Source organism: Gouania willdenowi, chromosome 21, assembly GCF_900634775.1.
Source record: "Gouania willdenowi chromosome 21, fGouWil2.1, whole genome shotgun sequence".
NCBI classification, from domain to species: domain Eukaryota; kingdom Metazoa; phylum Chordata; class Actinopteri; order Blenniiformes; family Gobiesocidae; genus Gouania; species Gouania willdenowi.
Window position 1 is genome coordinate 18,845,149 of NC_041064.1, and position 12,268 is coordinate 18,857,416.

The following is a 12,268-nucleotide window of genomic DNA, read 5'->3' on the forward strand; positions in this document are numbered from 1 at the left end:
CAAATGAATTGAACAATTGGAACTTGACTTTTTTTCCACAAAGGCACCTGTATAAATAAAAGGTTTGTCAAAATGTACACTTAACATCATTTTTCAAATAAAATAACACCAATAAATTCAATTGAAAATAATAAATAGGCTCTAAGTAAAGCTACATTTATGATCTCCAAAACTGAGCAAATAACCAGCATAAAAATAAAATACATTTAAAAAACACAGCTATTCAGTTTGTGAAAAAGAGTTCCAGACTTAAACTTCACACAACCTTAAAACAATCATCCAAGCAGTGATAACATTTTTGATTTAGCTTGAGTCAGTTTTTTGGACTAAAATGCAACCTAAAATTTGTCCAAATTGGGTCATCAAGACTATTTTAGTAATATTGTATAGTTTTAGTCAATTAAAATATATCAAGATTTTAGTTGACTAAATCTGTTACAAATTAAGTCTACTAAAATATAAAGCATAAAAGTGTCTGCATTAAAAAAAAAAAAAAAAAAAAAAAAAAAAAGATTAAATTATTGATCAACATGATGTGGGATGGTATAATGTTTGTAAATACACAGATTTGATGTGATCAATGACCACATGAGCAGCGTCATACTTCCTATTGGATCACTTACCGTCTATAAGCACCGCCTTCCACACAACAAAAGTTGTTTTGATTGGATACTGTCCAAAAAAGAAAAAAGAAACTTGAGATTTCATCCCATGTGAACTTTATAGTTTTGTTTTTATTAGTTAACAAATATCAATATATTTTTGTTACAGTATTCATTCGCGTTCATTTTTTTAATAGTCTTATTATTGTCACTTTTAAAAAAAAAAAATTAGTTGATGAAAACTTTTCGGCAACAAAATTAACTCTGTATCTAATTTTGCTTACAGTAAGTTGAATACAAATGTATAAAAAAATGTATTGTCCCATTAGCTTACTTTCTTTAAATTACAATACAACATGCATATACAGTATATGTAGCACATTCATATAAGCTTGTTTTTTTGTTTTTTTTTAATAAAGATGATAATGCAATTAAGATCAGCAACTTAACTTTAGGTCAAAACAACAACATTAAAGTATTGAAAATGATTTCATATATTTCACAAAACAAAAACAAACACCTTTACAAATTTAATCATGAGAAAATGTGTAAAATTGAGTGCCAAATTTAGAAAACTAAATGTGGCACATAATTTTATTTTAACAATTGTAACTATTTCAGGTTGACAAGAGTGCAACGGTATTTTTTCATATCAGATTTCAATATATTAAGAAGCATACAAAAACGACTCAATAACTCAAGAGTTTTCTGTCATGGGATACATCCACATTGGTCGTTTTGTCCACGAACTCCAGAGAAAACAAACAAACAAGCTGGAAGTGTATTATTCACCACAGAAAAGTGAACCATGGGTGAGAGAAATGTGGCCAAATGCCAAAGAGACGCTCACAGTTTGGTGGCTGGACGCAGGAGTGGTTTCAATCTTTTTGTCTGGCCTGGCCTGGCCTGGCCCAGACACAATAGATCATACAGTAAGGCAGAGGGAAAAAGAGGGATAGATGAGTGGATGAGGTGGGGTGGACGGGGTATAGGGGGGCTTTCATTACCATGGTCACCAATGGTGCTATTAACCATTCAACACCCCACCAATTATCCTTCCATCCACAGTCACAGAGACAAAGCCATGGTCCAGGTCTGCTGGAGCAACATGGCCACTAATCTGTCTCATTCTCACCCACTTCACTGTCTCTGCAAGTCAGACATGGACAAGTGCTCCTCAAAGCCCCTTTGTGCTTTCATTTGGGCCGAGACAACAAACTTCTTTCCTGAATCCATTACGGAGTTCATTTTCAATCTTCATCTCTGAATAGATTAATGCAGTTTCGGTGAGATTCCGCCCTTTAGGGGCTTTCTATCAAACACTGCCTGTAAATGAATATGGTGATTTCAAAAACTCAGGATACAGCATTTCTATTGACACACGCCTTCACCATCAGCTCAGCATCGACCTTGTCAAAACTGCCAAAAAAAAAAAAAAAACCAGAGCTGCATGTTTTCACAAAACAATAAGGCTAAATTGTAATGTCACGCACTTCCATCATTGGATTTCCTTAAAGCAGGCATGACTTTTGGATGCGATACAGGGCTGAGGTAGGGGGCTGAGGCCTGAATGCAACACAGAGGGCCCAGTGAATGGACTCACAACAGCGACTTGTGTTTGTTTACCCTTTTGCTCAGATGCCTGGACCATACAGGGGGGAGATCTGTTTCCGTGACCTAGAAGAGACTGAAGGCCTGGGTGCATTCTGCAGAGCGTGCCAAGGACGACACACACACGCACACACATAAAACAGGATTGTTCAGAAGCAAATTCATAGTTTGGGTTTTAAATGTACCAGAAAATATCATAATTGAAACAGAAAATCAGGTCATAATGTACACCATACACATTTATCTTTTCATACGTCAGGTAACAGATGATATGAATGAGCTTGTGAAGTAGTGTTTTTTTACAATAACATGTAATGATGATAATAAAAATGTGTATTATTTGAAGCTTTCATCGGCCTGTGTGGTTTGGTTGAGGATGTGTGTCCCGTTTCCTTTGAACAGATGTGTTATATCTTGGGCATGGAGACAGAAAGCGTGACAATGTTCTGAGCCTGTTTCAGCGAGGGCATGTCAATCATGCTGCCACGGAAGGTGAACGCTCCCTGGAATGGATTTGAAGAAAAAAAGAGAGACAGAAAAAATAAAAATTGTACATAATGCCTTACATTGTCGTGTCATTGAAAATAATAACTGACAGCAGAAAAGCATTATATAAATTTGATGTATTATTATTATTATTATTATTAAATGTACTTTTACTGTGTAACAAGTCGATGTATTTCTTTAAAAAACCTATAGGTATAGAAAATGACTACATTTACACATGCACCTGCACACACACACGCGCACACACACACGCACACACACACACACACACTGTGCAGCGGGCGGATGGGGAGAACAAAAATCCCTCGGGCGATGCTTAGTAGGAGCAGCCCTGGCAGGGAGAGAGGTGTGGGCAGATTGTGCATTACCTCAGCAGAAAGCCCACAGAGCTCAGCACACAGGATCCAACCATGCACTAAATTAGGAACAATAATATTGTACACTTAATTGGCCCAGCCTCCCCCTCCCTCCGTCCCTCCCTCATCCATCCATAGTCTGCGGCGTATACAGTATGTATACCCTGGACCTAGAGCTGTGTAAGTAGACACGCAGTTGACATAATAACCTCTGCTCTGATGCCCAATTCGAACAAACTGCAAATTGGGTTTCAATGAAACAGCAATTATTTATGCTATGTTTACATTTGTATCCTTGGATTGGACACAGAATGGATAAAACATGTGCTAATGAATAGTTCTAGTGAGAGAAGCTGAGAAATTTAAATAATATTAAGTGGCTCCTAAACTCTGAAATAATACCTTTCCCTCCTTTTGATGTTGTTGGAAAGCAGCGATGAGCTCCTGGGCCCACTGCACCCTCTCCTGACTGGGGGAGAACTCCTCCTGCACAGCCGGGATCTGTCCGGGGTGGATGACCTGCTTTCCTGCATACAAGCACACGCAGAGAAAATCCACAGTATTAATTAAAGCAGCAGGCTTTTCAGCAGATTCTGATAAGAAAAAAATACAGTCCATCCCGTAACATGCTTTTATTTTACCCACTTTTGTGAGTAAAAGCTTCTAACTAGTGTTGAAAAAAAAAAAATAACAACTGTGATGCAATGAAAGGAGATAGAGGAGGTACGGATGAGTGGTTTGTATATGCATCAGTATGTGCTTTGGCATTGAGGTGAGTCAGAGGGCTCGTGCAGGACCAGATGATGCTGTGCATCATGACAGATATAAAGTATCTCCCTTCTGCTTGGCAAGCACTAACTTTACACAATGCATTGAGAGTGAAATTTAACTCATTAACTATATATTTAGAACAAAAAAGAAGGAACAACCTTGTAAGAAATGCATTTGATGAGCTTTGACAGAAATCACAGCCTAACATACATTTGGGGTTTTCTTTGCACCTCCTGCTCTCGACACTTAAATGTGGGTGAACTCCGTAGACATAATCCCGTGTACATTTGCAGATCAAACTTGTCGTGATAAGTTGAGGTTATGAATGCTCTGGAGAGAGCGGGCGGCTCAGACGCAGCCAGCAGGAACTCCACACTTTAGGGCTTAGGCCGCGTGTGCAATAACAAATCCTTCAAGGTGGCAGAGGAGGCGGGCTGCACGGGGGTAAAGAAACTCAAAATTCATAAGGAGGAGGAGGAGGAACGGCAACGGAAAGGAGTAGACGAGAACTTGCCCTTTTCGTCGGAGCTTCACTCACCTGAGTTAACCTCAGATTTAGAGTCGTCTCGTGCAAAAAAAAAAAGGAAAAAAAAAACGCTTTGACTTTGAAATGTAACTCAAACTGTAATTTTCTGAAAGTGACAGCTGCGGAGAACAGTGCACACTTCCAATCCCGTTTAAAATCCCTTGTGGTGCTGTAGTGAGCTGTAATATGCGTATTTGAATCTAAAGCTGACACATTCACAGCTAAACAAACTGCTTAAGGACTCCCCGGGCTCACTGAGTCAATTACACAAGAACATATTCCTATTGTGTACATGCATGCTTCAAGTTGACAGTCTGACATAAAAGGAGAAAAAAAAAACATGGATAAACAGGCAAAGTACATGATATAACCGAATGTGTACTCCCTCCTCAGCCACCTGTTTTACTACCAAAAGAATAGTTTCTACACACACACACACACACACACACACAGGGTTAAACATATTGTGAGCAGTGTCTGTGTGTGAGCACTGAGCATGTAGGACTACAGCAGAATGACAGAGCCAACAGACAGACTGGGTGACTGAGGTGACCTCCGTTATAACCCATTGGTTCTCCTAAAATGCATCATTCATGCCCTCCAGCCAATCGTGGGTTGCCATGTGGTGCTGGCATTTCATTGGAGGGTTGCTATTTAGCTAAGTGCTCTGAGGCGAATGATGGACAAGGTCCCGGGGAAGTGTAATGTTTGGTCTGAAAAAGCAGAGATTTTGGTGGCGATGGTGAAAACACTTTTCCCTCCTCTTCCCCCCATAAAGAAACACATAAACCAAAGCAGACAAAATGCAGCGTTTGTAACGTGACTCTTACAATATTTCCCGACACATGAATTTACTGTCACAGATGAGGAATGTTCACTTCTCTTGACAAACGAGCGCGTTATGCCAGCCTCGTGTGCTAATGGGAGCTGCACACGGCTTAGGTAGTGCCAAGGTCAATTACGGCACAGGTAGCAGCTTTTGGCTGCACCGTATTATTGCTTAAGCGCACTCAGGCCAGTAATAGCTACTAAGATACTAAGAGTGCCCATGGCTTCTGAGCTACTAATCCACAGCTTTGAATTGTTCTGTTCCATATCAACCCAAACCTTTTATTTCATTAACCAGCTGCTTCTGATCACCGGCTTTTACCGCTTTTATACCGCACACTCCCAACAGCCAGAGCAACCTTTGATCTGCCTCGGTTGCAAACACTAATAATTAGAAAAATTAATCTTCAAAGCAGCAGCAAGGACATTTAAAAAAAATTGGATATGTTTGGAATATCTGCGTGAATCAACAACTAAATCCGATGAATTGAGGGTTGCATTTATTATTCAGTAACTCCGTGTTGTTGCCAAGTGAGGTCACCGGGATGAGTTTCTGTGGGAGACAAAACAAAGCTCATCCTTTGAACTGCTTTGATTGTGTGACATGTCGCTAACATGCCAGTCTGGGCGAGTGCAGCGACATTGTTTGCCAATGTTTTTTTTTTTTTTTTTTTAATTGTAAAGTTTTTGTTTTGGTGTAAATATGGCAGATGCTGATTTCACAACTGAAACAAAACCCTCAGCATTAAGACTAGCAAAATAGCTACAAAAAGATGATTGATTAATGTAAAAATAACCAGTGTTGGTGAAATTATGTAATATCAAAAAGGCATGCAGTACTGCAAAAAAAAAAGCCTAATTCTGGGATTTGTGCACAAATAGACAGATTTTGTTTAAAATGTACAGAGAGTCCACTCGGACAACTTATTATAAAGGTGATACATCTAATTACATTTTCAGATCTAAATACCCAGTGTAAAAATTAAACCATAGCAGTCATAATCCAAACTGTAAAGGATGAGCATGAGGTTTGTGGGATGAGATTTTTGTCAGTTTAAAGATAAAAACATCTGCATAGGAAACAATCAAAACCCTCCAGTATTTTACTGGCTATAGCTCATACTACACATGCATTCAGGTGAGAGAGGACAAGGAAAGTGTAATAGAGGGAGAGAAAGTATGGATACAAACGTAGGATCAATGATTGCCACTTGCAACAAGGTGTTGAGGTGTGTTTGACTCAACAGTGTTTAGATGAAAAAAACTGCACCTACAACACTGTAGATGCGTCTCTATTACCTTTGGAAATGTGCAAAATCTAAATAGCGCAATAAAAACTGGTAATGGAAACACCAGAATTTCCCAAAAAACACTTGAATATCGCTAAAAAGTTTTTACGCTTTCAGGAGGGGGAATTTCAGACGTTTCGATATTGAAATGTGTCGCAAAATCGCTATGGAAACACTTTTTCCAAAACTGCACGTCATAGAACGTGACGTACCTGGTCACATGACCACTTATCTCTGAGAAAACATGGCGCGGTACATGTAGATGGAAGAGGAGAACGGGACATTTCTTAGCATTATAGTTAAAAATCATTAGTGCCACATTAGACGTGAAACAACAAAGGAAAACAGAGTTTTATAAGGAAGTTTGGAGCGTCCATCTTCCTGCAGCGAAGTCTCGCACAATGACATTTCACGGGAGTTACGAGGCTCTTGCCCAAAACAACCTACAATAAAAACACGTTTAAACTGCAATTACACTTTTATTTTGCAAAATTTTGTCATGGAAACACAGCTACACATACGTCTCAAGAGGAACGACCTGCTGTCTCCAGTTTTAACGTACCTGTGAAGCCCATGAGAGCTCCTTCTCGGGCCTGCTGCCTGAGCCCATCCACGTCCTTGTAATCAATGTAGACCATGTCTATAGCCTGCAGTCCAAACGCCTTGGTGGTCACCACCACCTTCTGCCTAGCGTAAAGCAGCTCCACAGCATCTTTGGTCCGTGTAGCACCTAATATAAGGGTGTTAAAAGATAGTGTGATGTTATTATAGAATAAGCCAAAAGGGAAAATAGGAGCGGTGATGAACAGCAGCCACTGCATACATAAAACAAACACAAGTTGTATATCTGGGTTCATCTGTGGTTTTAATAACTCCTGGGACTATTAAGTCATTAACATGAAGAAAGATTTGTCAAGGTGGTCCGTTGCATTCTTTAAATGTAATTTGTGGTTCACCAAAGAGGCAAGGCAAATTTATTTGTATAGCGCATTTCATACACGAGGCAATTCAATGTGCTTTACATGATTAAAAAGAGCAACAGAAAACATTGAACAGAAAATGTGAATTTTAGAGCAAACCTACCAATGCTGGCACAGAAGTCATCAGAGCCAAACACTACGGCGTCATGGTGGAGACCTGCTTTTGGAGCAAGGTGACAAAATTCCTGACAAACATCCTGCAAAAAAACAATATTTCCGTTATACAGTTTATGTAGAGACAAGATGAGACATTCTGTAGGGAATCAAAGATGGACAACACATTGGGACAATGCTCCAAATCAGGCTCAATATGATTCTCTATTAGCCATTATTACAAATCTATCACAATAACACCTCTACAAAAACACATACGTTCCTATAATCAAAACCATTTGCATAGACTTGATGTTGGTATGTTGCTGCTCAAGCCCATATGCAGTGACAATGCATTGCACACTGTAATGATTGTATCGAAACACTGTAGTTTAGTTTGAATTTAGGTCAATTCAGGCCACTTTTTAAAGGAGACATGGGCAAGGTCCCACAAGTGGCCCTTGGTCTAGTTTTGTGCGACCTCGAAAGTAAATCCACAAACTACCTCAAACACAGAAAAATATGCAAAATGGCAACAGAAAAATGCACAATATGAAAGATAAAATAAAAAATAAGTCACAAAATCCTGACAAAAACACAATACAAATACATAAGATGGCTAAAAAAAAAAAAAAAAAAAAAAAAAAAACAAGAACAAGAATATACAAAAAATAAAACCCCAAAACAAAATCACGATAAAGACACACACAAATTCTTTATTGTTGCTTGTGTAAATGCTCAGACTGGTCAATCTAAATTCCGACATGAATGTTGATAATGTGGCCCTTGGATCAAACATTTACAGTATTTTTGGCTCCCATTATGTTAAAAGTTGCCCATCTCTCTCCAACAGCAATGCATCATATATAACAGTTAATAAAGCTAAACTATAAACTTAAAAAAACAAGGATAGCATCAGTACAAAGATTATTCAGTGACACAGTTCAGGTTTTTTTTTTTGTCATCCTGTTAAAAAGTAAGGCTTTGTTATGTATCCATCTAAGAAATTCCAAACAACTTTTATAGTGGCAATTATTCTGAAAAAAAAGAAGAAGAAAGAAAAAGTGCATCCTCTGTGGGGAAGTGTGTAAAACAGTTACAATATTTTTTTGTACTTTTGTTGGCCTCCAATTTAATTTCCACCCCTAGCAGTGTTGTTTTGCAACCTGGGGTTCAATTTGGAGACACACACACAAAAAAAGAAATCTCCCCCAGCCTCTTTCTACCCCATGCACCATCAAAACATACACTCACAAGCACAAACACAACAACACAATGAGAAAAAAAAAAAAATAACAAATCAAAAGTTTAAAAAAAAAAAAAAAAAAAAAAAAAAAAAAAAACGCATGACAGCTGGTTTCTCCCCTGCCTCTCTTCCCTAACGCAGCTCCAAGGTCGTGCTGCACTTTGCCAGAAATGACTTTGATGCCAGACAAAATATTATTACAAATTTTACCACGGGGATGATAATAAAACAATGTCTAATTAAAAATGTCAGTAAACCTGAATGAGACACACAGTGAAGAAAAAAAAAAAAAAAAAAACCCAGAAAGCCTCAGAAGGCTCATTTCGAGAGACAGTCGGAGAGCTTTGAATCCCTTTTATTTTGGACATGTGGAGTTTCCTGCTCATTGAAGCGCTCTTTAATCTAAAGAGAACAATGGATAAACAGGCAAAATCTCCTATGCTTGCACAATTTTTTTTCGGGGAGGAAGGATTTGTTTGTAATTTACCTTAAAATTGAGCAGGCCCACAGCGGTTTCCACAAAGGTGACGAGGCGAATGGGCTCTGTCAATGCCCGTCCTTTCAAGTGGTGTTGAAATCTGTCAACAAACTGAACACATGGGAGACCATTTTAGACACAAACTCATTAACAAATGCAACTCTTTCAATAAGGAGCAACCAAAAATCATATTTGTGATCATACATGTACACAGCCATTTGTTTATATTGATGTCACCTGATAAGTGATGCAGTTAAGGTGAGATTTAACAGGTCATTGAAAAACTGGAAAAGAAAAACACGAATCAATTGCAGATGTTTTGTAAAATCTAGTGCGTTTTACAGCTGAAAGAGGAACGGGGTGTGGGGGGGGGATCTTAATGTGCAAAAAGCCACTTTAGATAGAAGTCTTGATGCCTTTATTATCTGCTCAGTTCCCTCTTTGGTCCATATTCACCCACACATCCATAAGGGTTCACAGGGTGAGTAAAGAAAAGCGGCAACAAAAGCTCTTCAAATGAAATATTTTACATTATCTCCAGGGTTTCCCCCCTTGGTTTGGACGCTTCTTCTTCCAACAGCTCTGAACAACGACACAGTGTGCTCCCCTGAGTGCACACATGTAAATGCACACAGCGGCCCATGCATGCACACACACGGCACGCAAAAGAAGAAACCAAATATCAAATAAGAGGATGGGGAAATAAGACTTTACATGTCAGAGTGCATTTTTTAAGGCAAGTTTATTCCACTTTGTGTCCCTCCTTCATGGCGGCAGGGAATGTGGGAGGGGGGGCGGGGGGGGCGCCTGGAGCAACAATCAAGAGTGGGATACTTTGCAGAGTTCTTTATTCTGCGCGTTTCCTGCTAATATGCAAGCTCACCTATAAGTAGGGCTTGAAAACCAAGTTAAAGTCTTTATAGACCAAAGCATTTCAATTTTTTCCAACAGAACAGTTCACAGCTAGCCTTGGACTGCCAGTGGGGTTGCCCAAATTCCTAAATCTATCATCTGGAAACACACAAAAGCCCCCTCTGACAGATATTTCCTTTCAAAGCCAGACAAAAAAAGAGAGAGGGAGAGAGAGAAAGAGAGAGAGAGAGAGAGAGAGAGAGAGAGAGAGAGAGAGAGAGAGAGGTAGAGGAGAGAGTGCAAAAGCTCAGAGTAGGGAAGTGTACCGCGGTGTCCCCCTTTTCTCTTCTTTCTTGCTCTCTTTAAATAACAAGGGAAATAAAGAGGGCTGTAAAGACCCTCAGGTAGAGCTTGATGATTTCTCAAAATGCAGAGCAAAAAATAACCCCTGCACTTGCACTGGCCACTCTTGTTCCCCAAACCCAAAGAACAGTCCTCTATTGAAGAATTTCAAAAAAATAAGGGTAATTTTAATCATCTCTCTATTCAATCTCAGTTGGATAAATCATATCTGAGAGATTTGCATAAATACAAACCATCAAAGACTTTTCATCTTCAAAGAGGTTTTCAAGACCCAATAGGCTTTGTACTGTAATCATCTGAGGTCACAACCCTGTGGGAGCAAGGCTGCTATGGCAACATAAAAACTAACGCTAGGGGCTTAGCATAATATGCACCCCATCGACCCCCCCGCCTCGCAAACACAGGAAGGGATAGGGTGTGTGTGAAAAGAGGGTGTAGATAAACCTCTTTCTGTGACAGAGGAAACAGATAGATACGGCCTGTTGTGGGGAAGCCCGGCTGATATTACACACTGAGATTACCAGCGAGTACACCGCGCCATGCAAACGTGGTACAAGTCTGCAGAAGAGCCCCGTGGGCTGTTTGGATTCGAACAAATGGCAGTTCCGTGCAGCACTGCTGGCTGAAAAGCCCGCAAACACCTCTGATTACATGTTTCTGTCGCTGTCCTGCATTTTCCTCTTTGGCTATTATACACTTTAAGGGCTCTGATTGAGGCTGCATAAGGCGCTCTGCAGAGCGGCTTCATTGTCCCTCACTCATGTACAGCAACCATTAACTGTCAATGGCTCTCCAAGCCGGGGCCCGTTTAGATGTTATTCCCCGCTGAATTGGAAGAAAAAAACGGAATGTGAAAAGAAGAAATAACACCTCTTCTCACCATTCAAAGCCACACTACCAACAAGCTCTCCGACAATTTCGACACCCAGTCATGAACAGAGAAGGAGGGTAAGTAAAAAATAGAGAAAGGAGGCTATAGTGGGACAAGTTTCAATTAATTTTCTTCAAAAGGGGGCCAGATTAAATGTTTCCGACCTGCTGAAGTGTTCATTTCACAGAGGGGAAGCGGAGAGAGGGACGAGGGGAGGGGACAGGAGGAGGAGTAGAGGAGGAGGAGCGGGACAGGGTGCGATTCTTTTGCTCCCATTGCACGCCAAATAGTGTGGTGGGGCAAAGAATGCACACGGCTCCGAATCTGTGTGAGAATTGTCCTCGGACAAAGGGAGGGAGTTACGCCTGTTATAGCCCAATAAGGCCTGTCAGTCACACAAGGGCCGAAGGAGAGCGGAGGGACAGAGCAAAAGCTTTCCACACAAAGAGAAACAAGCAGGTCCATCTTTTAGCAACAAATCAGTCTGGAGGATCCTGTGCTAATATCAATAAAAAAGGGAGAAAAATAAACAAGTAAGGGATTTACGGCATTGCTTCACAAGAGGGAAGAAAAATCAAGACACAAGGCTTACAATTGCCATGTAACTTCACCCGCCAAGACCCCAAAACCTGTGAACAAAACCTTGTAAACGTTACATTGTACAAACAAGATGGCATTAGCATAAAAGAATAAATAAAGGTGTCTTTTAGACGAGCTTGACGCCGTATTTGGAGCACGAGTGCACCTGCTGACGTAACAAATATGACAAACGACTCATAGGTGAAAACAGTTTTACAGTGCACTTATCTCGCAAAGAACAGCACCAATATACGGGAATGATGGCACATACAATAAAAGTGCTTTTTACCGCAGAGCGTTAGTATTAGAAGAAGAA

The 12,268-nt window shown here is 40.0% G+C and overlaps 1 protein-coding gene across 1 annotated transcript in view; it reads right to left on the minus strand.

Annotated features, from left to right (window-relative positions):
- Nucleotides 1-927: 927 nt before the first annotated feature.
- Nucleotides 928-12,268, minus strand: part of clybl (citrate lyase beta like) — a 73,719-nt gene continuing 62,378 nt past the window's right edge. The window contains exons 4-8 of the mRNA XM_028435645.1: nt 9,297-9,398; nt 7,574-7,667; nt 7,053-7,220; nt 3,479-3,603; nt 928-2,716 (exon numbers count right to left, since the gene is read on the minus strand). Of these exons, the coding sequence (XP_028291446.1) occupies nt 2,621-2,716; nt 3,479-3,603; nt 7,053-7,220; nt 7,574-7,667; nt 9,297-9,398 (585 nt within the window). The 3' untranslated portion in view covers nt 928-2,620. The remainder of the gene's footprint in view (nt 2,717-3,478; nt 3,604-7,052; nt 7,221-7,573; nt 7,668-9,296; nt 9,399-12,268) is intronic.